The 25,645-nt window shown below is 41.1% G+C and overlaps 1 protein-coding gene across 4 annotated transcripts in view; it reads left to right on the top strand.

Annotated features, from left to right (window-relative positions):
• The window catches only part of PIP4K2C (phosphatidylinositol-5-phosphate 4-kinase type 2 gamma), an 84,643-nt gene extending 60,914 nt beyond the window's left edge, over window positions 1–23,729 (top strand). For 3 of the 4 annotated variants that reach the window (XM_033939001.1, XM_033939000.1, XM_033938998.1), the window contains 6 exons: window positions 4,749–4,895; window positions 10,800–10,838; window positions 13,047–13,160; window positions 19,308–19,551; window positions 19,833–19,936; window positions 21,765–23,729. In XM_033939001.1, the coding sequence (XP_033794892.1) occupies window positions 4,749–4,895; window positions 10,800–10,838; window positions 13,047–13,160; window positions 19,308–19,551; window positions 19,833–19,936; window positions 21,765–21,845 (729 nt within the window). In that variant the 3' untranslated portion in view covers window positions 21,846–23,729. The remainder of the gene's footprint in view (window positions 1–4,748; window positions 4,896–10,799; window positions 10,839–13,046; window positions 13,161–19,307; window positions 19,552–19,832; window positions 19,937–21,764) is intronic. The other variant, XM_033938999.1, reaches the window with a different exon arrangement.
• Window positions 23,730–25,645: the final 1,916 nt, after the last annotated feature.

Below are 25,645 nucleotides of genomic sequence, written 5' to 3'. Positions count from 1 at the left end.
TATGCTGCCTGCTTGTCCTGGGATAAAGCACAGTTACTTACCGTAACAGGTGTTATCCAGGGACAGCAGGCAGATATTCTTACGTCCCACCCTCCTCCCCGGGTTGGCTTCTTAGCTGGCTTATACTAACTGGGGACCACGCACTCCTCCGTCGGGCGGGAAGGCACTCGCGCACGCGCGGTGCGGCCAACTAGAACTTTCTAGTAAAAAGGTCCGTACCGTGGGCTCCGTCGGTGACGTCACCCATGCGTAAAGAATATCTGCCTGCTGTCCCTGGATAACACCTGTTACGGTAAGTAACTGTGCTTTCATGCTACTGATCCAGGGCAAGCAGTAGCTTCTCCCATGTCTGTTTCAATAGCAAACCGCAGACTTTTCCTCCAGGAACTTGTCCAAACCTTTCATAAACCTAGCTAGAGTTTAACTAGTTTTTTGAATGAATAAGTATATCTTTCTATTTTTTTAGAAATACTTCTCTGTAATTTCATTGAGTGTCCCCTGGTGTTTATACTTTTTGAAAGGGTAAAAAATTGATTCACTCTTACCTGTTCAACACCATTCAGGATTTTGTGGACCTCAGTCATATCCCCTATCAGCCAGCCCTTTTCCAACCTCTTTAGTCTTTCCTCATCCTCATACAAGAGGAGTTCATCCCCTTTATCATTTTGGTTGTTCTTCTTTGAACTTTTTCTAATTCCACTATCAGGGGCATTTTCAAAACACTAAGACATCCAAAAAAGGCATAAATCAGCACATGGATGTCCTGTCAATGAAGATGTTCAAGTGCTGATTTTTGAAACCGCCTTTATAGATGTCTTGCAAGGCATCCTAGTTGCCTTGTGTCCAGAAGTAAAGGGGGGCGTGTTGGAGGCATGCTTTGAGCAAGCTTAGACTTGGACATCTTGCAGTAATAATCAAACCTTTCCCAAGATGTCCTGGATGGAACTTAGACGTTGTGAGCTAGACCTGTGTTCAAAGTGTCTAAGTGCCAAAACAATATCCAGACTGACCAGATGACTACTGGAGGGATGAGGTTATGACCTCCCCCCCAAATGTTTGAATGAAACAGTACATACCTGTCTCTAGAACAGTGGCACCTAGTATGGGAAATCCTAATAGAGCATCACACAGGTGTCTTAAGTAGCCTGATGTATGGGCTAGTGAGCCATAGAGAGGAGGACCCAGACCCATAAGACACTTTTAACCATTACATTTATGGTGGAAAGTATGAGCCCACCAAATCCTATAGGTTCCATCTCCAGCCATAAGGGCTATTGGGGTGGTAGACAAATGGGCATAGTAGGTTTTAGGGGAGTTTTGGCAGGCTCACCGTACATTATAAGGGGGTTATAATGAGATGTACTTCTGACATCCTGTATGTGAAGTTCACAGCAGTGCCCTCTTTTATTTTGTACGTTAATGTGTAACTTGCCCTAGATAAGGGCGGGTGAGAAATAAACAAACAAAGGTGCCCTCTGCTGTATTGGCATGTATATGTAGCCAGTCAATTACAATGCGGCCCCCCCCAGTCCAAATGGTCTGGATTTGGATGTTTTAAACTTAGAACATTTTTGTGGTCGAAAATGGTGAACAAAGTTGGACATCCTGAGGTTGGATGTCCTGGCGGCCAAGATATCTTAAGTAGGTGATTAAAAACAAAAAAGTTGGAACGTCTAGTGGTTTTCCCAGTTTCAAAAATGGCCATTTCTCTGCCTCCAACTTCGGACATCTTATGGGAAACATGCAAAGTTGTACTTAGACATCCTATTGAAAATGCTCCTCTATATCTTTTCTACGATATTGCAACCAGAACTGTGCACAATACTCAAGGTGAGGTTACACCATGGAGCAATAACAGACGCATTATAAATACTCTTGGTCTTATTTACCATCTCTTTGCTAATAATTTCTATCATCTTGTTTGCTTTTTTTTTCCTAAAGCCGCACACTGGGCAAAAGATTTCAGTATAGTGTCTACAATGACACTCAGATCTTTTTCTTGGGTGCTGACTCCTAAGGTAGATCCTAGCATCAGGTAACTATGACTTGGATTATTCTTCCTGCTGTGCATCACTTTTGCGTTTGTCCACATTAAATTTTATCTGCCACTTGGATGCCCAGTCCCAAGGTCTTCCTGCAATTTTTTATAGTCCTTGTGTGTTTTGACAACTTTGAATAGTTTTGTGTCATCTGCAGATTTAATTACCTCTCTTGTTCCAATTTAAAGATCATTTATACATATATTAAATAACCCTAGTCCCATTACAGGTAAACTACAGTGGGTAAATAAAGAGCAAAGAAGCCCTGATATAGGCAAATGTTAGTCAAACTCTGAGCAGCAATTAAGTCTGGGTACTTGGTTTTCCCCTATGGAGAAGGTCCAAGGCACAATTTAAAAAAACATTATCTTAAAAGAGTTGGTCAAGGAGGGAAAACAGGGACCAGGGAATCCCCAGGTGTGTAACACTTAAAATCTTTTTTAAAACCCAGAAAACCCCTCTAGGCTGCATTCTTTTGTTAATGACTGACCAAGAAAATGGAATTTTCCACCAGACCACCATAGAGTGCACATCTATATGGCAAACATCCCAAGGTCTGTGGATCATTTGGAGGAACAATCTCGCCACATAGATTGACTGGAGCTCAGAACTGTGCATTATGCAATGCAAATATTCGCCACTCAGATTGCAAATAGTTTAGTCCAAGCCCAGACTGACAACCAAGTAACAATGTCCTACATAAACAAGCAAGGAGGGACCGGTTCATGTATTCTTTGTTAAAAAAAACCATAGAGATGTGGATCTTTGCAGGAATGTTGAACACTGCCTGTCAAAACATCCTGGCAGACAAACTAAGTCAACAATATCGGTCACATAAGTAATCTTTTTACCAAAACGTTTTCCATGATGTTACATGATGGGGATGACGCAGATTGATATATTTAAAAACAGCATAGAGAGAGTCAAATTACACCAAATAGTCAAGCAGAAAAACAGCACAAAGGGCCTCGGTGAACAGGGGCTAATCTTTATTGACCTAACATGAGCCATGTTTTTGAGGGAAGTTGCATGAGTAGGGCAAAAACATGGAAGAGAAGAGCACCAGTATTGCTTGATTTAAACACATCATTCTTCCTGAATGGACTTGTTAATGAAGAACTTTGGTTGACCCCTGATGTAGTCGCTGCATGACAAAATATGGCTTGAGTTGATAAAAATTAGTCCCTGTTCATTGATGCCCTTTGTGCTGTATTTAATCAATATATTTGCAGCAGAGTCCAATGCAAAATTTTACCAATTCTATTTAACATAGAAACAGACGGCAGATAAGGGCCACGGCCACGGCCCGTCAAGTCTGCCCACCCCAATAACCCTCCCCTTGCCTTGATCCAGCAGACAGTCTCACTTCAGATGCTTTTGCCATTTCATGGGCCAAACTCCTTGAAATGTTTCCTCCAAACCACTTCTTTAGAAGGAACTTAACAAGATATGTTGGGTTTCTGCTCTTGTGATTCTGATTGTACTATGCTGGCCAAGGCAAACTTGGTTGCCTATGCTGGTTCAGCTTGGCCATAAGGCACATCTGGATCTACTTCTAATTTTTCACCTAATAAGACAATGACAGTCTGTTGCTCCCCAATCTCCATGCCTGGTGGTATCAGCATGGATTTTGAAAGGAGGCTTTATGTGTTTTTAGACCTTGCTAACCCTATTAAAAGTATTATTTTTCCTCCAGGAAAGACTCGGAGAATCTTGCACCCTGAAGTGAAGACATTTTATAAAGCAGTGCTCTTGTATGCTCAAAACACATTTTTCCTGCACAGTGTCTCGGTTTGCAAAAAGAGCTGCAAATTATGATAGCAACCCTCAGCCTAGGACTCTCCACATGTGTCTGCTACAATCCTGTTTGTCCATGGAACAAGGAGAGTTTCATGCCTGTAATGAATATTCCTTGTGGACAGCAGGATCCAGCAGCCACAAAATCTTACTCACCCTTCCCTAGGTTGAAGTAAATTTGGAAATAAACTGACAATCAATGATGCGCCCAGGTGAAACGGGGGAAGCATGCTTAGAAATTTCTTCTAGAGCAGGGGTGTCCAACCTGTGGCCCGAGGGCCGCATGCGGCCCCGTGAAGTATTTTATGTGGCCCCGGTCAAGGGTGATGCAGTGTTCCTCTGCTGCCCCCAGGTGTTTACTGTCTTGCCAGCTTCCTCCTCTGTCTTGCTGAAGTGTTTGCGCATTTGTGCGGCCCCAGAAACATTTTTTTCGGCCAATGCGGCCCAGGGAAGCCAAAAGGTTGGACACCCCTGTTCTAGAGCCTTCTGAGCTCTAGGACAAGGGACCACAATGGTAGCATCAGTTAGTGATGTTGCTCACATTTGTGGCAATTGGATCCTGCTCTCTATGGGGAACAACTATTGCAGGTATACAACTTTGCTGTTTCAATTGTGCTTGCTGGACAACACAAATACAAGTGTCTGGACTGGTCTGTGGGATAAGGAATGACAACTTAATGTATTAGGTAATTTTAAGTTCTGATTTTAAGTTCTGCACTAAGTTATTGTCATACATTATTTTGTCAAGATTGTTTTTTTTGTTGTTTTTTTCTTGTTTACTTTTGTAGTGAAAGAACCATGTTAAGATATCAGATTTTACAAAATGTAAGATTCCTGTGCTATCAGTATTTGAAGTCTGTTTTCATAAAGACAAGGCTTATGTACTCTTTTGTGTGTGTTTGTGTGGGATAGTACATAGTGAAGTGCCATGGAAATACACTCCTTCCCCAGTTCCTGGCCATGTATCGCCTGAGTGTGGACAGTGAGGATAACTACATGTTGGTGATGAGAAATCTTTTCAGCCATCGACTGGCAGTGCATAGGAAGTATGATCTGAAGGTGAGTATTCAGGAAAAACTGTTGCATGTGGTGTGGGAGGGTCCCTCTTTTCTCATCTTCCATTTTTATTGAAAATAGAAACCAAGAACAATTGCATTGTAACACAGCAAGTTTACAATAAGCTCTGAACCCAATCTCCATTACAGAGAACAACAACAAACCTGAGCCAAGGCCTGGACTCATATGACCGCAGATATTTGGATGGTTCATCTCCCCCACCCCCAAACAACTAAAATTACACTTTTACAGCTGTATTGATTTGTCCTGAAATTTATTCAAAACTTGACTGTGCCCTTGGCGAAATAGAGTAAAGATAAGGTTCCCAGATCTTTTCTTTTGCCACTTGAAATGTTGGTGTACAGAACAAGATTCCCATAGCATCAAGGCATGGAGTTTATGTCTCCAAAACCAAAACATCAGAGATTGAGTTTGCAACCACTGATCTTCCATTTTTATGTCCACCTTTTTTTTTTTTTTTTAAGTCATTTGAAGGCAGTCCTGGTGCTGGGAGTAGAAGGGTGATGTATTTGATTTTTACTTTCAAACAAGCAAACCAAGGGTTCTTCCTTTCTTCATACACTCATGTACGACCTCATAGAGATTCATACGTTTCCAGCTGCTTTTACTGCCTTTTGAGCATTCCCAGTCAAAGTTTTAGTGACATTTAAAACACACAAATTATTTTTCACTCAACTTATAATCTCTGGGAGAATGCGTTGATCCAGCAACGGTTTAGAGAGTTTCATCAGGAACTCTATACCTCGAAGCACCAGCAACCGGAGGAGGAGATGGTTACCCTTACACTCTTTGACGGATTCTTCTGCGCTCTCCTTGGATGCTGATGTGATGGTAGATGAGGTGTTGAAGGCTATTAGCTATTTGAAACTGGGCAAATCCCCTGCTATGGATGGGTTTACTGGGCTTTCCAATAAAAAATTGAGAAATTGGGTGGTTCCCCTGCTGAGGGAGGGGCAACAGCTGCCTTATTTTATGAGGCTGGTGGGGATTACGATCTTGCTGAAACCAGGAAAGGATATTAAGCACTGTAGGAGTTATCGTCCTATTTCCCTGTTAGATATTGATACCAAGTTCATGGCACGGGTCCTAGCTGATCATTTATTTGGGTATATGCCTGAGCTGATCCATCAGGATCAGGTGGGATTTATTGGGGGACGACAGGCTACAGATGGCATACGGCGAGTATTGAACTTGGTGTGGAGGGCTTGTACCGGGAAGGGGCGGTGCGTTGCAGTTGCAGTGGATGCCAAAAAGGCCTTCGACCATGTAGACTGGAAATTTATGGAATATGTTCTCCGTGCTATGGGGTTGGGGGCTCGTTTTATTTCCTGGATTCATTCTTTATATAATGTGCCGTTAGCGTATGTTAAGGTTAATGGGGTGTATTGTTTGGTTTTTGAACTACGATGGGAAACTAGATAAGGGTGTGTGTCCCTTGTCACCCCTTTTGTTTGTACTAGTTATAGAACCTTTGGTGCAGAGTATTCAAAATGCGAGCAGTATTTGAGGTATATCAGAGAATGGACTGGAGCATAAGTTGTCAGTCTTTGCGGATAACATTTTGGCCATTATTGAAGGGTCGGTGGAGTCCCTGAGGGCTTTGCAAACGCAGATGAATATCTATGGGACATTGGTTTTAAGGCAAATCTCACTAAGACAGAAATTTTGAATTTGTCTGTCCCAGAGTCGGAGATATCTGGGTTGCAATGCCAGCTACCTTTTCATAAGAACATAAGAAGTTGCCTCCACTGGGGCAGACCAGAGGTCCATCCTGCCCAGCGGTCTGCTCCTGCGGTGGCCCATCAGGCCCACTGCCTGAACAGTGGTCTCTGACTAATTTTGTAATTTACCTCTAATCCTGTCCCTATAACCTTACCTCTACTCCTATCTGTACCCCTCAATCCCTTTGTCCTCCAGGTACCTGTCCAGACCTCCTTTGAAGCCCTGTAGCGTACTTCTGCCTATCACATCCTCCGGCAGCGCGTTCCATGTATCCACCACCCTCTGGGTGAAAAAGAACTTCCTGGCGTTTGTTCTAAACCTTTCCCCTTTCAATTTCTCCAAGTGCCCCCTTGTACCTGTGGTTCCCCTTAGTTTGAAAAATCTGTCCCTATCCACTTTTTCTATGCCCTTCATGATCTTGAAGGTTTCTATCATGTCTCCCCTGAGTCATCGCTTTTCCAGGGAGAAAAGCCCCAGCTTTTTCAGTCTGTCAGTATATGAGAGGTCCCCCATACCTTTTATTAGCTTAGTTGCTCTTCTCTGGACTCTCTCAAGTACCGCCATGTCTTTCTTGAGGTACGGCGACCAGTACTGGACACAGTACTCCAGGTGCGGGCGCACCATTGCACGATACAGTGGCAGGATGACTTCCTTCGTCCTGGTTGTGATACCTTTTCTTAATGATACCCAACATTTTGTTCGCTTTCCTTGAGGCTGTGGCGCACTGCGCCGACGCCTTCAATGTTGCGTCCACCATCACTCCCAGGTCTCTTTCAAGGTTGCTCACCCCTAGCGGTGATCCCCCCATCTTGTAAGTGAACATCGGGTTCTTTTTCCCAATATGCATGACCTCGCATTTCCCTATGTTGAAGCCACTTTTTGGCCCACTCTTCCAGCGTTGTCAGATCTTTTTGGAGGTCTTCGCAGTCCTCCATGGTTATGACCCTGCTGTATAATTTAGTGTCATCCGCAAATTTAATAACCTCACATTTTGTTCCCGCCTCCATGGCCCTATTCGCTATTTAGGGATACAGTTGGGGGCTGACTGGTCTCAATTATATACTGCTATTTACCCTTGATAACATCTATATGTAGGGATTTGGACCGCTTGGATAAACTTATCTTTCCTGGTGGGGGCGTATGGAAGCTGTGTGCATGATAGTGTTGCCTCGCCTGCTGTATCTATTTCAGGTCCTCCCTATCGCTGTTCCTTTGGAGAGTTTCCAGAAGTGGCATAGACGGTTGTTTTCTTTTTTTTTTTTGGGGGGGGGGAAGAAGCCTAGGGTGGCGTGCTCCACTATGTTCTGAGACAGTTTGGAGGGGGTTTGGGGGTCCCTAATTTGGAATCCTATTAAAGGGCAGCTCAACTCAGGGCTATTGTGGAGTGGCATGTGCTGCCTCTTAAATTGTGGGTGGAGCAGGGGAGTTCCCCCATTTGCAGAGATGTTGCGGCTTTGCGGTACTTACCTTGGGTGGGGTTGTTGAAGGGGGAGATAGATTCCATATCCAACCCATTTGTCCAGTTCACCGTAAATGTTTGGAGAGTCATGAGGGATCGTCTCCTGGGTGGACGGGGGGAGGGGGATTTTTAGCCAGGCAGAGGGTTGGGGTTTTTCAGAGATGGGGTCGACTGGGCTTATGTTGTTTTGGGCAGTTTTGGGACGGGACTAGGATTAAGGATTTTCCTGAGCTTAGGGAGCAATTTCACTTGTCCTCTGATGACCTTTTCCCTTACCTATAGGTTAAAGATTACTTGCAATGTAACGAGGTGGGTCAGTTTCAGGGTTTTTAGATTACTCCGTTTGAGGAGCTCCTGGGACACTCAGTTCAGAGGGGCTGTATTTCTACTTCGTATAAACTTGTAAATAGAACGCCTAGCCCTAAAACGTGAGGACAATTTGTTGCTGTTCCTTGGGTGGGAGGGGGGCTTGGGGTTCTTTCTTATTTGTGAAGCTGTATAGAACTATGACACTCCATTGTTGTTCTACTTGTGGGGTGTGGATCTGTGGCCTGCTTGTGGTCTTTGGCCTCTTATTGTGCTATGCTTCCCTATTCATAAATAAACAATTACAAAAAAAATAACAACTTATAAACTCTGGAACACTCTGCTGGAGAAAGTGGTAAATGCTGCTAATGTAAAAACATCAGAAAAGTCATACTTACTCAGACCAGTGGTCGATCTAGCCCAGTATGCTGCTACCAACAGTGGCCGAACCAGATCACAAGTACCTGGCAGAAAACCAAATATTAGCAGCATTTCATGCTACTTATACTAGGGCACGCAGTGGCTTTCCCCATGTCCGTCTCAGTAGCAGAGTATTGACTTTCCCCTAGGAACTTGTCCCCAATTTTTTTTTTTTTTTTTAACCACTGTTACTACATCCTCTGGCACTAAGGGCTCCTTTTACAAAGGTGTGTTAGGGCCTTAACATGTGGAATAGCGTGCGCGTTAGTCGCTACCGCCTCCTCTTGAGCAGGCGGTAGTTTTTCAGCTAGCACCACTAATCCGGTGCGTGCACTAAAAATGCTAGCGCACCTTTTGTAAAAGGAGCCCTAAGTTCCAGAATGTAACTATTCATTGAGTGAAGAAAATATTTCCTCATTTTGTTTTGAAAGTATTTTCAAGTAACTTCATTGAGTGTTCCCATAGTCTTTGTAATTTTTGAAAGAGTAAAAAATCAATTCATTTCTATCTTTTCTACACCATTCAGGATTTTATAGACCTTGGTCATACCCCCTTCGACAGTCTCTTTTCCAAGCTGAAGAGCCTTAACCTCTTTACCTTTCCTAGGAGTTCCATCTCCTTTTATTATTTTGGTCACTCTTGTTTGAACCTTTTCTAATTCCACTACATCTTTTTTTTGAGATACAGTGGCCAAAGCTAAATGCAATGCTAAAGGTGAGGCTGCACCATGGAGAGATACAAAAGCATTATAATAATCTTGGTCTTATTTACCATCCCTTTCCTAATAATTCTAGCATCCTGTTTGGTTTATTGGCTGCCACTGTACACTGGGTGTAAGATTTAAGGTATTGTCTACAATGACACAGATCTTTTTCTTGGATGCTGACTCCTAAGAAGGACCCTAGCTTTGGGTAACTGATTTAAATGTGGACATTATTATTTTGGAATGTACGTTTTGTTTAACAGTATGGTATTGAGAGTTCAATGTATTCTTGTTAGGATGCTTCATATCTCATTTTTTCCTCTATCTTTATTTTCCTCTCTATTATTTTGCTAATTTGTTTGTTCTTTGGTACTTTAGTTAGATTGTGAGCCTTCGGGACAGTAAGGGAATTTCAAAGTACCTATTCTTTATTTATTAATCTTATTTTTATTGTCTATTTTCTGTAAACCGCTTAGAATCCTAACGGAGTTTAGCGGTATATAAGAAATAAATTACATTACATTACAAATGCACATAGGAAAGAATAATCCAAATTCCATCTGCCATCTAGATGCCCAATTTCCTAAGGTCCTCCTGCAAGTTTTCACAGTCTACATGTGTGTTAACTTTGAATAGTTTTGTGTCAACCTTACATGTTCCGGTTCCCAGATCATTTATAAATATATTAAATAACACTAGTCCCTAGGGCACTCCACTATTCACCCTCCATTGAGAAGTAACATAACAGGAAGTTTGGAACAACTAGTGAAGTGATCGAATAGTTTTGTCATCTGCAAATTTTAAAGTTGTTTAAAACACATGTGGACTGATAATGTAAAGTTCCTCTCAGACTGGTGACTGAAATAACCTACCATCAGAGTTATTTCAGAATTCAAACAGATAAAAGGTAATGACAGGAATAGGATTAGCAGGTTTTAATAGTATAGATTACATACCCTTCATTTCCTGGAGAAGAGAGTAGACAAAGGAAACCAGCTGGGTTGGAGCCAACAAACTACAGTCCTCATTAGTTTTTCAGGCAGTAGTTAATATTAGTTTTGGTAGCTGTTTAGGTTATTGTAAGATGGAATAGAGGGAGTCTTGAGTGTTAAGTAGAGAAGACCTTTCATCCATCTATCTAGGAAGACTTGCAAAGTTGTTTCTTGCAAGTAAGCACTTAAGCGTCAGGTGTGTATTCTCTGAGCAGATTGAATAGACCAATTGGTCTTTATATGTCATCATATCATTTTAATGTATTTTTCTTTTTCTGTTTTAGGGCTCACTGGTGTCCCGTGAAGCAAGCGATAAAGAGAAGGTATAGATGATTACAAGATGATTACAAGATTTGTAATGTAATATTCTACAATTACCTTCACAGTTCCATGTGGATCACAATAATTAAGAAACTGGAGAAAATAAGAACATAAGAATAGCCTTACTGGGTCAGACAAATGGTCCATCTAGCCTAGTATCCCGTCTTCATGGAGGCCAATCCAAGTCACAAGTACCTGGCAAAAAAACAAATAGGAATTACAACTGAGCATCTTCTAATTAACTCCCTTTTTTTTACTAAGGCGTGCTAGCCGATTTAGCGTGCACTAAATCGGCTAGCGCACCTTAGTAAAAGGACCCCTAAGCCAATAAAACATTTACAAAATTGAGTAAAACATGCTTTTAAATATTTTTTTAATGCTTTTCTAAGCAAATAGTTTTGTAAAAACTTGTGTGAGAATGGTAAAAAAAAATTCCAAGCCATAGATATAGTTGAATTAATAGTTTGGTGCCATGCACCTTGACCACACATCCCACTAATACAAATCAATGATTTGGTTTTCAGAATGTTGTCTCCCCCTTTTTACTGGGACCATAGTACTGAAAAAGAGCATCAATTTTGAATTGTCAGATGATGCAGAAAGGGAATGGGATGTTTTGTGTTGCTTCTTGCAGCTGGTTTCCGTTGCTTGGGACCCTGCTGTGGATGAGTGCATTGATCACTGCTGCCTTTAAAGCTACTTAATTTGTCATGGTAGACTATTCAAATTGACTGTGAAACCAGTAGAGAGCACAATTGAGTTCTGAATTTTAGATCCGATTATTATTTACCTTTCCAAATTTGAGCTTCAGGTGAGTTGTATTGAGGTATAGGAAGTATTTCTCTGTCCCCAGAGGGTTTACAATCAAAATGTTTTGACTGGGGTAATGGAGGTTTAACCTTTTCCTATCGTGTGTCCCGGATGTTGGGACATTCCAAAAAATGTTGTTGCCATCGTATATCCCATGGCATGGGACATACAGTACACCTTCTACCTATCATTTGTCCCATCTATTGAGCCATTGTGTTTACAATAGCCGTAAATGATAACGGTGAATAATACAAAACTTTGCTAAAATAATTACGATTGGAACCAGCGTAATGTAAAATTTATTACGATAGGAAAAGGTTAAGTGACCTGCTTAAGGTCACAGAATGACAGAGGAGTTGAAGAATTTGAATCCTCTTCCCTGGTTCTCAGCTTGTGACTGATAGCTCAGCTACTACTACTTTAGTAGCTGAGTAGAGCATGTTTCCCCACTGTATCCAGCTCAGCTTACATAGCAAAAGCTCTTGTAAGGGACCATAGATCATAGGTCTTTCGTGCACTCTGACTTGGTGGTGGTGACTAGGACACTTTTCTATCACAATAAGTTGCGACTGTTGCCTCTACTTTGCTTTTCAGGCCAGCCAGGGCTGGGGATAAAGTTCTGTTCTGGGATTTGAATCTGTATTTCATCAGATGCAGCCCACAAAAACTTTAACAAACTTCAAGAATTCTTGGAAAATTCTTAGCGGTATGGAAGTAGGATTGTACAGCTTCCTGTAACTATCTCTCAACCCTTAACCAATTCAGAATGTTAGTACACAATTTTCTATTATTTTTTTGTTCATTTGTTTTAATCTTTAAACTGCTCCTTAGTTTCGTAGGATTTCTAGGAATTGCCATCAGAAATCACTGCAAAAAATTGGAGCAGTTTAAAGATTAAAACAAAAAATATAGTAGAAAATTGTGTAGTAACATTCTGAATTGGCAAGGGTTGAAAGATAGTTACTGGAAGCTGTGAGATCCTGCTTACATAGCTCCAAGAATTCTTTGTTTGTTTAAATGTTTTTGTGGGCTACATCTGATGAAATACAGGTTCAAATACTAGGATAGTATTTTATCCCCAGCCTTGGCTAGCTGGGGCAGGACATAGTAGGGGTTGCTCCTGTCCTGGTTCACCGCTGGACCACTAAGGCTCAAGGCAGGCCCAGGGGAGGCCTGCAACAGATCTGGGAGGAGGGTGTGGGTGCACATCTGGAGATGACTCAAATATAAACCAAAAACCCCCATTGTTTGGCCATTTTTTTGGCTCAAAAATCTCATTTTATATTCATGTATATACAGTAATTTGTGAGACTCCTGTTTTGTCTATGGAAAAGCAAGATAAAGTCTTAGAAAAGGGCTTGTAGAATATACTTTCAGTTGTCCTCTGAATTCAATTCAAGGTCAAAGAGCTGCCTACACTGAAAGATATGGACTTCCTAAACAACAGTCAGAAGGTGTATGTTGATGAAGAGCAGATGAAAGTGTTCATGGAGAAGCTAAAAAGAGATGTTGAGGTAAAGTAAGGAAAATACTATTACAATTTGAGTCTAAAGCAAATGGATGCCTTAATGTACTGCTAAGGGAGATTTGGAAGAAAAATGAATGAAGTAAATATACTGATCTGAGACATCTTTCCCTAGTAAGTACAACTAAAGGAAAATGGAAAAAAGATCTAGGGGTCCCCTTAAGCAGATGAAACTTGGGGTAGGGGAAATACTATTTTAGTCTGGTATTTGAGTAAGTTTTTGACATAATCTACAAATTTCTATGCAGATTTTAGACATAATCTACAAATTTCTATGCAGATTTTATTGATATCCAGATCAACTGTATAAAAATACACAAGAAAAAATTTTTTCTGGAGAAATTTGTAAATACAATAGTGCACTGCCCGTCTGTACAAGATTACTGGCAAATTGTTTTGGATTTTGTGAATCATGTGGATTCTTGGGTTTCCTAGAGCAAGGTTTCTCAAGCAATGTGCCATGAAAGAGTTGCCACACTGATGCTTCAGACCAATACATGGGCTGGTCTTGACTTGGCATGTAGGAACTCCTTTCTTTTAGAAACCAAACAAAACCTGAAGTGAGCACTGAAGAGCAGAATGCCCAAATTTTTGAGCCAGTATAAACTTTGGCATGTGAAAAATCATGTGACTCCCAACTGATGACCAAAACCAATAGGGAGGATACATCCTATATAGCACATAAATATTGCCATAATGGTCAGAACAAAAGTCCATGCATTTTCAACAGTAGTCAGTCCATATCAGAAGTTCTTGGTAGGATCCCTGAAAATAGCAAATTTTCCAAGTAGTGCCTTACCTCATATCAATTTTTTTTATAGTGATTTATGGACATCCCTGAAATTTATCCAAATCTTTTTAGCCTAGCTAAGCCAATTGCTTGTACCATATCTCTGACAATAAATTCCAGAACTTTACAGATTGAATAATTTTTTCCATTTATTTTAAATATATTAGTAACTTTACAGCATGTCCCCTAGTCTTTTTACTTTTCTAAAGATTAAATAGTATATTCACATTTACCCATTCAACATTTATCTTCCCTAAGCCATCTCTTTTTCCAAGCTGGAGAATACTAACTACTTCAGCCACATTGGATTTCATCTGTTATTTTGTTAGGGGTCTTTTTTTATTTATTTATTTTTTACTAAAGTTTCCTAGCACAGAGTAAGTTGTATTCAAAAAACCAATTTTAACATCTTACTACCAATACCCAAGCCACTCAGCCCACACGACAGCAAAGAATGGTCAATTACATCAAAAGCCACAGAGATCAAATTGAAGATTCGGATATTTCTAATGTATATGCTTGAAAGAGAGCTGCATGATAATGGATATAGTGGGCATTCAGATCTTTCTCATGCATATCCATTAGGGGTATCCTGAAAACCCTAGCAGCTAGGGAGTCCCATATGTGAGAATATTATGCCTTCTTATCCTCAGAAAACAAAGATACTTGCCTGTAGCAGGTGTTCTCCGAGGGCAGCAGGCTTATATTCTCACAGCCTGTCCTTCTCTCCTAGTTGGTATCTTAGCTTTTTTTACTCTACTGATGGTCCTGTGTGTTGTTGTCGGATGGGAAGGCACCTGCACGCATGTGATGGGGGCACTTCCTCAATTTTAAGTGACAGTACACTTGGAGCCCGATGCAGTCACTGCTATGGATGATGTCTCTGTCACATGGGAGAATATATGCCTTCTGTCATCTGAGAACACCTGCTACAGGTAGATATATTCATTGAAGCCCTCCTTAGTTCCTAGGGCCCTCCTCCCAACATTCCTACTACTATATGGCTTAACATATTGCTGCTATACACTACACATATGGCTGCTATACACTACACATCATAGAAGAATTATGCAATATCAACTTCTACCAAATCTCCACATTCCACAATGTCCCTTCCCCCTCACCCCTTAACTAGATCAACATAAGTAACATACCCCACAAATTGTATAAAACATTTCCTGGTCAATCACAACATTCCCCCAATCCACCTTCATGGTTAACTACTGATTTTCTGTAAGATTAAAGTCCAATCCCATTGATGCTTCTCATAATGTCCTTTTCTCTTATCAGCCACACATTCCAAATAAATTAGATGCCATAAACAAGATGTCCAATCCTGTTCAGACATCACTATAGTATTTCTCCAATTGGATGTTATAAGGTGCTTTGCTACTGACAGACTCGGATGAAGCAGATGACTGCCACTTCATCAACCTTTCATTTGATAATCCCAATAAACTTTGGGGGTTTAATAATACCCAATTATTAAGCCATCTCATCAGACACTGTCACCTGACTCCAAAATGTATTTATAGGAGGACAGGTCCACCAAATATTGTAACCGGCAGCCTCAGGGCAAGGGGTCTTGGGCCACCGGTACAAGAAAAACCTCTTGTGAGCCGCTGTGGGCAGCACAAGGAAAATAATATAGCGTTTAGATAAGGACACAACCACACCAGGTAAGTTCTTTTCAAAATAAACTTGAGCTTTAATTCTTAAAGTAAAAATAAATATCAAGCTTTGACAGGATGATTCTGTTCTTATAACTCAGACTCAATGTCCATAAGGCAAAACTAAATAAGTTGCCAAAGTTCACAAACTCATAGTCCATCAGCATGTATCCAAAAGAAAATAAAAAACTCAAAATACACAATTTTCAGAGTTGTCTCAATTCCAAATAAGTCAATGTAAATACACTGGCTTCCTCAGCATCAGAGTGCTGGCCAGACAGAGTGCTCCGTGTGGTGTTAATCTGCCATGAAAATTGGCCCTCTATCCCACCACTATGAACACGGGGCTAACCCCTCTGACTGGGACTGGGAACAGTTCACTTCTCCCAAAGAAAAAAAAAAGGAAAACAAGTTCCAACAATTCAGTCCTTTACCAAGTTCAAAAGATAATTTCTTTTGTTCTTCAGCTGCCTTAAAATAGTCAGCACAGGCAAGCAATTAACAAAACAAACTTTCAAAAACATTCAATAGTCAGTCACTTGCCTCTCACACAGCATATCTCCATATCTTCACTAGGCAATTCAACAATGGACTCGGCATTGGCTTCCAATTCCATATCCTGTGTCTCCTCCAGCAGATTAAGAGATATGCCTTCACCAGCCTCTGTTAGCTCCATAGCTTCTGGAGTTTGGCTGGCATTCAGAGCTCTCAGCCCTGAGCGCTGGAACCTGTCCTCTACAAGTCCCTGCTGCTTCTGATTCTCCAGTAACTGGGATTTCAGGTTAAGGAGTCTACAGCCCCGCCCCAAGCCCTCAGGAGGAAGTGATTTCCTGTTAATCAGCCTAGGCTTATGTGGGGGATGGGAATCCTGAAGTTCTTCCCTCCTACTCCCTCTACAGGACACAGAAGGAAACTCATCCACTGACTGAAATGGGGTTTTAAAAGTAGGTAATTGTGTGGAGCCTAAACCTGACTTGTGCACTGCTCCTGGAACATTCCTAGCAGGCATAGTCTGCTTACCACAATATGTAGAAAAGTCCCTTCCTGGGCTCCACATCACCCACATGCATCTGAAGCAGAAGGATAAAAAGCATGTTCAGGAGTATAATACCACCTGGATAAGACCTTATAAGCATTTTCCTGAATCAATACACATGTTGCACTTCTTTATATTTTTTCCCCATTGAGTATCTGTAAAGTGACAACCCAAATAATTCTCCCATTTGTTTCTGAAAGAACAGGAGGGTTTCTGCCAAATAAGTATATAAAACTGAAATTGGTCTAGGGACCCTTCCCAACAATAACCATAAATTTTCTAAATACTCATTGGAAACTGAGGAGGACCCCATCCAACCCCATGTCTGTACAAAGTGACATATTTGCATGTATGGTACAAAGTCCTTAGAAGGGAGCCCATAACTTTTGACATTCTTCAAGATTGATATCAGGTCATATCCCTATAGAAAATCCCCCTAAAACCTGCAATCCCAAAGCCTCCCACCTAGCAAATACACCACTATCCCTCCCCGCTATAAATGTTGGTACTCCCCTAATAGCTGCTAATAAGGATACTCCTCCCTCCCTTTCCCCACATTATTGTGTGAAAAAGGTTCTGCACTGTTCTCAGTCTCTCACTCCTAGAATTGTAAGCTCATAGTCAAAACCTTAAAGGTTGTAAACCCATAAAAGATTGCTCCAGTTGAACCTCCAGATTGCCTACTGAGATTGACCAATCCAAAGTAAACCACAGCTGAACTGCCTGATAGTATCAAGTTAAATTAGGGATAGCTCTACCTCCTTGATCTCCGGGTACCCATAAAATTTTCTTCGCCAATCTTGTGAATTTCCCCCCCATATAAACCTAGAAAGTTCCCTCTAAACTCTGCAACAACCTGCCAGGGGCTGGTATAGGTAAAGTTTGAAACAAAAATAGAACGCGTGGTAGTACATTCATTTTCAATACTGCAATTCTACCCCACCAGGACAACCAAAATCCCTTCCATTTTTTAAGTCCAGACACACCTGACGTACAATTCTATCATAATTAAGCTGAAAAAGATAACTCAACTTATGAAGTAAATATGTTCCCAAATATCAAATCTGGGCCTCAGCAATTTTAAAGGCAAAGCTCTCCCCTATCCATTCTTCCTCAGCCCTCAAAGTCAATCCTATAAACTCATGTCTTTATTTCACTATTATGCCCACATGATTATCAATTTTATGTAAGTTCACTACCACATTCCAAACTTTGCAATGCCAAGGTAGATGGAATCCAAGATTCTGGAAAAGCCAGAAGATCCTTATCCAAGATTGTTTCAGGGAGACCCACAAGCTTTAAATTGCTCTTTCTGGAACGATTTGCCAGATTGTCCAGTTTCAGCTCCAGCTGTAGGGAGGCCTATGTTTGTTCGAGCATGTCGGTATGATCCTCCAGCTCTGCAGTTCTAGTCAATCCGGTGTCTAACTCTAGATTTAAGCTGTCGATCCAGTTGTGTGGTTCCTTGGCTCGATCATATAATTTTTTGCAGTTTTTTTGGCCAGTACAGCTTACACCACCATCATTACCTCAGCAGTAATTTCAGCCGTCCAGGCTGAGCTGATCGGGGCGAAGGTGGCGCCACCATCTTGTTGTCTTCCAATCTTTGCTTTTCTTTATCTTTTTTTGAGCGCTTTGGAAGCCATTTGGAGTCTGTGTCAGGGATGATACTCACTGAAGATGTAAGTTACTGGAGTGTAGATAGGATGTTAAAAGTTGCTATATCTGGCTACTATAGTTGTTTTTCAGAAGGACTGCACAGAGCTCTGTTTAAACAAGTCTGCTCCTGAACATGGCAACACGTGACTTTGACTTTTTTTTTTAAATGGGGCAAGTATTGTGTGTGTGTGTGTAACACACGTACAGCATCTGTGCCATTAAAAAAGAAAAGCCCAACAGCTGAGTGGCTTCCTCAAACCGGCTCTTCGCATGTGTCAGAGCAACTGATTGGACTGGGATTACCACAAACCTCCATGCAAATATTTGCATGGAGTTTTGTTGGTGCATTAATCGCTGTTCCAGAGTTGGCCAAAAAATTGGCCAACAGCGATTCACACGGTCTTAACAAACCGAGTTTTGTGCATCTAGCCCTAAGTTCTTACCTCAATAATCTTCTTACCAGTAGAAAGAGATGCGGGTTTTGACAGCATGCCAGGCCTGTCAGATTGTTACTTAACCTGCTTTCTGTCTCAGACATATACAGTATGTGTATCTCCAGATGCTGGTCGTGAGCTACCAAGAGAATATGAAGATGCTTACTGTTCTTCGGTTCAACAAGTACCAAGAACTAACAGCTCTATAGCCAAACCTTTAGGGGGATTATAGAAGTTGAATAAATGTTAGTGCTGGTTGCACTGCCCAGAGACATAAGGACTCGGGACTCTTTCTACTGAAAAGATGATTATCGAGGTAAGACCCTAATCTTACCTAGTGATAACATAGTTTCAAACGTGCTGTAAGAATATATAGAAGCAAACCACCTTGCTTTGTGATGCTCCTCTCATCTATTTTATTTTAATTTTGCTGATAGGTCTTGAACTCAAGGGGGTGCTGCAAAAACAGAGGGGAAGGAGATACCATGAGACAGTATTAATCTTTGATCTATGGAGAACATGTTTTAAAATTAAAATATCATCTTAGTTCCTAGTTCAGCTGAAGATCATGGGTTACAGCCTCTTGTTGGGGATCCATGATGTGCAGCGGGCTGAGCAGGAGGAGGAGGAAGATCAGAGACAGGAGGAAGATGAGACTGAGAATCCAGTGACTGTGGGATCATATAGCACATCACCTGAGGGGATAGCCAGCTACTTGAACTCCCATAAACCTCTGGGCCCAGGGGAGTTTGATTCTGGCATCGATGTCTATGCAATCAAAAGTGCAGACGGTAAGTAACACAGAGGAAGTAGTTCTCTACAGAGCTTGTTGTCTTCTTGTTATCTGGTTGCCACTCATTTGATCCCTGTTGCTTTGGTAGAATAGGTCACCTGTATGATTGTCCTGTCCAGTGATGTTAAGTCAGATGATTGTGTGTTGCTTATATGTAGCTGCTAATGAGAATGATTTTCATCCTACATTGATTTGCTCATCATCTGCTTTGTGAGGCTTAATTGTAGCTCTCTTTGTCATATATGTGTGTGTTTTGCCTCAACCCCTTTTTACTGGAAGGTGCACCACAGAAGGAGGTTTATTTCATGGGATTGATTGACATTCTGACACAGTACGATGCCAAAAAAAAGGCAGCCCATGCAGCAAAGACCGTCAAACATGGGGTAAGTCTCATGATTATTTTGCTGCTTCATGTTGCTGTTCAGGTTAATAGCTCTAGCTTTCTTAGTTGTGAGGGGACAAAATGATATAAAAATAAGTCAGACGTGTTGCACATGGTCATAATTTGTCTTGTATGAGAAAACACATAGCTGTTCACTCTGTTTTAAATAGTGCAAAATAACTTTCCTGCTCCTAATAATTTTAATGAAGATAATCTAAAAAATTCACTTACTCCTTCCTTGAAACACACTCTGCTGTTTTGTACTGAGACCAGAAACACAAGCTGTGCCTATGTGTAACTAGTACAATTTATTTAAGAGAATTTATAATCTGCCAGTTCATTACAATGCAATGTCCTAAGTGAAGTACGATAAAAACAGACATACAAACAACAACTGAGTCAATTATCTAGAATTCAACATATTACAGTGAAAAAATAATATTTAGGAACTTTCCTTTTCTTTTGTGGAAGTTAGTAGGAGATAAAGAACACAGATAAATGAGCCCAAGTACTCAAAACACTCATTTCCTTCTCAGAGCACAGAAGGAAGGAAAAGATTAAAATACTATTGTAAGAATTCCCTGTTAATAGTTTCCTGTGTTGTGGTGGAGTGCTGGATCTAGGAGAGGGGGAGGCGCTAGGTTTTGGTGAGGATAATCACCTTAGCGTGCTGGAGTTCAGGTCCAGTGTGCTACTTCCCAGCCCAAAGGAAAGTGCTTATTACTGTGGCCTATTCATAGTTTTTAGAAGCTTTATCAAGTGTGATAAATTGCATGGTTATGAGATTCTACCTGAAGAGCCTGCTGTATTTCATCAGAGGGAAGTTGAGACTTTCTCTAGGCCACACAGTGAGATTGATTCCTGGATCTTCAGGTTTTATAGTCACACTGTTTTAGAGCACCCAAGTTGTACTGCAAGTGGCTGTCATCCTTATAGTCAGCTGAGAGGGAAAATCTGCTGTCCTTTGCTTTTAGTCTTGAGTTATCAGGGAGGATGGAGAGGATAAATCAGGCAGGACCTACATTACTTGAGTCTTTGTTTAAGTTGCTCAGTTTTGGGAAAGTCCCGTAGTTCAGTGGTGGTAATGTGTGCTGCTTTGTGACAAACTTGAATTTGATTCTTGAGTTAGATTTTTGGTCTTAGATTACGTAGGTGTGGTTATAGATATTGTAGGAGCAATATTTAAAGCCCTCAAGTGGACCATCTCTACAGTAACTGAGTTGAGAAGGTTGAGAGAAAATATAGAACAAAAAACCTTGTATAGGTGTAAAGTATACCACCTTGAGTGAATCTCTTCATAAAGGTGGTTAATAAAACCCAATAAATGAAGGCTTATGGTGCTTAATGACTGGACAGAAAACAGATTTGACCAATAAAAAACAAACAAACAAACAAATAGAGTTATCAGGAGGTTATGCATTTCAGGAGATTAATGAACCCAATGCCAACAATACAGGTACCAAATTGTATGGCACTGTGTATAGAATGAGCAGTTCTGGGTAGTGGTTGAAACTGTACTGAATAGCATATACTGTTTGAATACAAATACCAGATACAAATAATGGGTATTGAACTTTAATATAACAAATAATAAATGAAGCAACGTGAAATCAGCGATCAAGTGTTTATTTCGGTAGGATTAGGACAGTAGAGCCCTGGCTTATTCGTATTTGAATTTAAATCACTATTCAGCCAAATATGAATAATGTATTTGGGGCGCTGTTTAGGGCCAAATTGAATACAAATATTTGGTACAGCCCTAGTTAGAACATGGATTGTAAAGGGATAAAGATAAATCATTGTGTGTGTTCTATTTTTATCCCTCCCAGGCAGGAGCTGAGATTTCCACTGTTCATCCTGAGCAATATGGCAAACGGTTTCTGGACTTTGTAACCAACATCTTCACCTAGCCATTCCTGTAGGACCCAGAACAAACTCTAATTTCTTTTGCTACATTCTGGAACAACTACAGGGCTTTTCTTGCCCCTTGTGTGCATATGTTAAAGGAATGCTATTGCCAACACACTTTATCAAGGACTGGTCATAACCTTAACAGTCATGCATAAGACTAATTTCACTATGTAAAGCTCATATTTGACCACTGAGCAGTTAATGGGTTCATAGAACTGCCTCTTCCACCTGGTTTCACATTGAGAGTATAGTTTGTACTTTGGGAAGGGGATTTGGGAATTTTATTTAGGGGGCAGTGGGGATTAAGGGAAAAAACTTAAATTATTGTGGCCTTTAACCTAATTTACCCCTCCAACACATGCCTTTAACACAGTTGTAACTATATAAACTGATCTACAACAATGCTGTGGGTGTGGAACACTGCAGGTTGTGTGGAGCTGTAAGTGGTAAATGTGACTTGGGTCCAGTGTGATAATTTCTAGGGAACCCACATTCACTAGGCTGAATTGCTGCTGTGGAGATTTAAGATTTTTGGATTCATACTGCTGCTTCAACATGTCTGCATACCTAAAGCTTGTAGCCATGTGGCTCCTCACTCATTTCATTCTCTTAATTTAAATGAAATGTCAGAATTATTAATTTCAAAAGTAGGCCAGGCAAATTTATTCTTGGTCTCCTGTGTCACACACAGAAAAGCTGGTACACTTATGCTTTAGCCATTGCTTTCTCACATATCGTATACATTATTTCCTTGCCATGTTATAAGCAACATTTTTGGCAAATAGACGAACTGTTTAAAAAAAAAAATTGAAAACCAAACTTGGTCTTTATTTGATGCATTCTGGGTGCTGCACTTCATCCTGTGACTGCAAGAACCTGACATGCCTGTATCGTGTTCCTCTTTGTACCTCACCACCATAGTCATAATACTGGAGAGAACGCTAAGACAGTACATCCCAAATACTGAGCAAGTTCTGTCAGTGACCAGAGAAGGGTACTTTGTAATGGCCTTGACATCCCTAGTCATTTTGAAATGTTGGTGCATGGCCTTTTGGGGGGGTTTCTTTCTTTCAGTATAATTCCATTTTAAAACTAATTTTACATTATCTTAGATGATTAAAAACAAACTGTCAAATCTCCACTCTACTACCTCATCTTAGTTATCCAAACATGAAAGCAGCAGCAACCAGCTAGGACACTGTATTCATTATGCACTCACAGACCTCAGTATGCTGTGTGGGTTTCCTGTCTAATATGCTGTGTGGGTTTTTTGTCTAATATGCTGTGTGGGTTTCCTGTCTAATATGAGGTCCACCCAGGAGAAGGATGGGTGGGGCCTATGAACTTTCACTGACTCAAGGCTTCTGTGCTGACTGCTGTTACTGGGAGTAGATCACTGGAGGTCCAAGAGAGGGGAAGCAGCTCTCTGTGACTGTTTGGAGACCACCATCCCAAGAGTTCTCACATCAGATTTATTTGCTAACCTTCATGTGCCTTATCCTTTTATAAATGTTCAGGGTCTTCATCGCAGATACTGATGAATCAAGTTAACTGCTGATTTAATGTTTTAAATATATTTGTCAAGATTGATAATCACATTAAGTGCAAAAAATGGTGTGTGGTTAGGAGTTCAGCTTGTCATGGAAATGCAGAGTTAAACTTTGTGGGCATGTTGGAAATAAAATTATAACACTGAAATAGACAAGCTAGGTAGTAAAGTTTCTGTGGTCATTGCAGGAAAACAGATGAAATAATTTTGCCATCATACCTCTGCTGATCTTAGCTCTGCTAGTGAACTCTCAGCATATAGATGACAACAAGAAATATGTCTTTTATACCTGTGACTGAAAACACTGTGCAATAAAAATTCAAATCATGCCATTTTTGGACCTCTCTGTCCTTTTTAGAGTTTGCTAATTCAATTTTGATGCAAAATTTGTTTTGGAAGCTTAGAATAGTGTTTGAGACAGGCTTAGACATTTCAGAGCATTCCTCCACGTGCTTTAAGAAGACCTGAAACTGTCATAGAGCCTGATGTCCCCAGGGGGAGAGAGAGGGGGACAGAAATCACAGGGGAATTGAGGTGTTATTTCTCAATTCCTCCAGTGGTCAGCTGCTCCATCACAGCTCCTTTTTGTCCCTGAGTGTAACTGAAACAGGTCTAACTTAGGTCTTTTTTATACTTGGACATTTCTTCCTGTTCAGTAATTACTGTTAGATGTTCTGATTTTGGGCCCTCCCTATTCCTGCTCAAAACATGCCCCCTTGCTAATTGGATGTGCTGCAGTGTTGGATGTCCCATTTCTGCCATTGCAAAATCAGGATTTGAACATTTCAAGCACATGGGTCTATATGTTTTGAAAATACACCCTCCTTTTGGTTTCATTGGTTGAACTGCGAGGAAGGTCATAGCTTCTCTTTGTTCTTAAACTTTATTGATAATTGCACTTAATCTTTTACAACCACCTAGATGATTAAAGGTCTTGCTGAATATCATACAATTCTGATACTGGTAATACTAAAGTACTACAAGAGATTGTTTCTTCCCCTTCCTTCCAATGAAACAGGAGTGTGATTTTATTTTATTTTATTTTTTTTTTGTGGTTAGGGCTACAGCTTCGGCACTGCTCCTTGTGATCCTGGATAAGTCACTTAACATTTCATTGCCCCAAGTATTGTGAGGCTACCGGGAGGCTACTGGGACAGATAAGGAGAAATACTTGAGTACCTGAATGTAAACCACTTAGGTATAAACAATATATAAATAAAATACTTTGCCTCTCTCTCAGAAGGCTTCCATATATTATTAAACTGTTTCACTGTGGTGCATTAGTATTCTGTAATTTTATTCATCAATAAGATTACAGCATTCCAGTACACTCTTACCATCCATATTTCCCTAATTAGTAGACCCACATTCTCTCAAACTTTCAACATTTCAAGGTACTTCACACTAGTGCTGCCTGATTCGTGATTCGAATCGATTCTCCGATTCACTATTGGTGAATCGATTTGAATCGGTTTACTATTAAAGAAAATTGGACTTACCGATTCATTGGCCCCGTTGCTACCGCCACTTTTGCCTGGCCAGGGAGGAGAAGAGAGAGCCTTGCTTGCGGGAAGGAGAGAGCCTTGCTGCCCCGATCTGCACCAGACACTCATTCGGGCTTCCCCTCTGCCACCAGAGTCCTTGCTTCTGATGTAACTTCCGGTTTTGTATCAGAAAGTTACATCGAAGCAAGGACTCCGGTGGCAGAGGGGAAGCCCGAATGGATCTCTAGTGCAGAACGGGGCAGCACGGCTCTCTCCTTCCCACAAGCAAGGCTTTCTCCTCTCCTCCCTGGCCAGGCAAAAGCTGCGGTAGCGAATTCAATTCACTATCCTGCTACTACTCTGGGCGTCTTCTCTCCATTCGGCTGCCCAAGCGGAAACAGGAAGTTTTCACTGAGGGCAGGCCACAGTGCAGAGAAGACGCTAGGAGTAGTGGCAGGAGTGGATTGCTACCGCCACCGGCATACCTCTTCCGGACTCTCTTTGGGAAAGGTGTGAGGGTGTGGTGGTGGTGGGAGCTTAGGAGTGCCATAAAAAAAGATAGATGGAGGGAGAGATGAGATGGGGAGTTGGTGGACTGGAGGAGAGATGGGGAGAAGATAGATGGGAGAAATGAACTTAGTGGAGGGGGGAGATGGACTTGGGGGAGATCATGGAGAGGGGAGATGAGGGGAAGGATATAAGAAATAAGGATCTAAAAACAGGAGAGGGAGATAGATGGTGGCAATGGGATTTAGGGAGAGAAGGA

This window comes from Geotrypetes seraphini, chromosome 3 (assembly GCF_902459505.1).
Source record: "Geotrypetes seraphini chromosome 3, aGeoSer1.1, whole genome shotgun sequence".
Classification (NCBI taxonomy): Eukaryota; Metazoa; Chordata; class Amphibia; order Gymnophiona; family Dermophiidae; genus Geotrypetes; species Geotrypetes seraphini.
The sequence above is the reverse complement of the archived record's forward strand: the minus strand, read 5'-3'. Positions and strand labels throughout refer to the sequence as shown.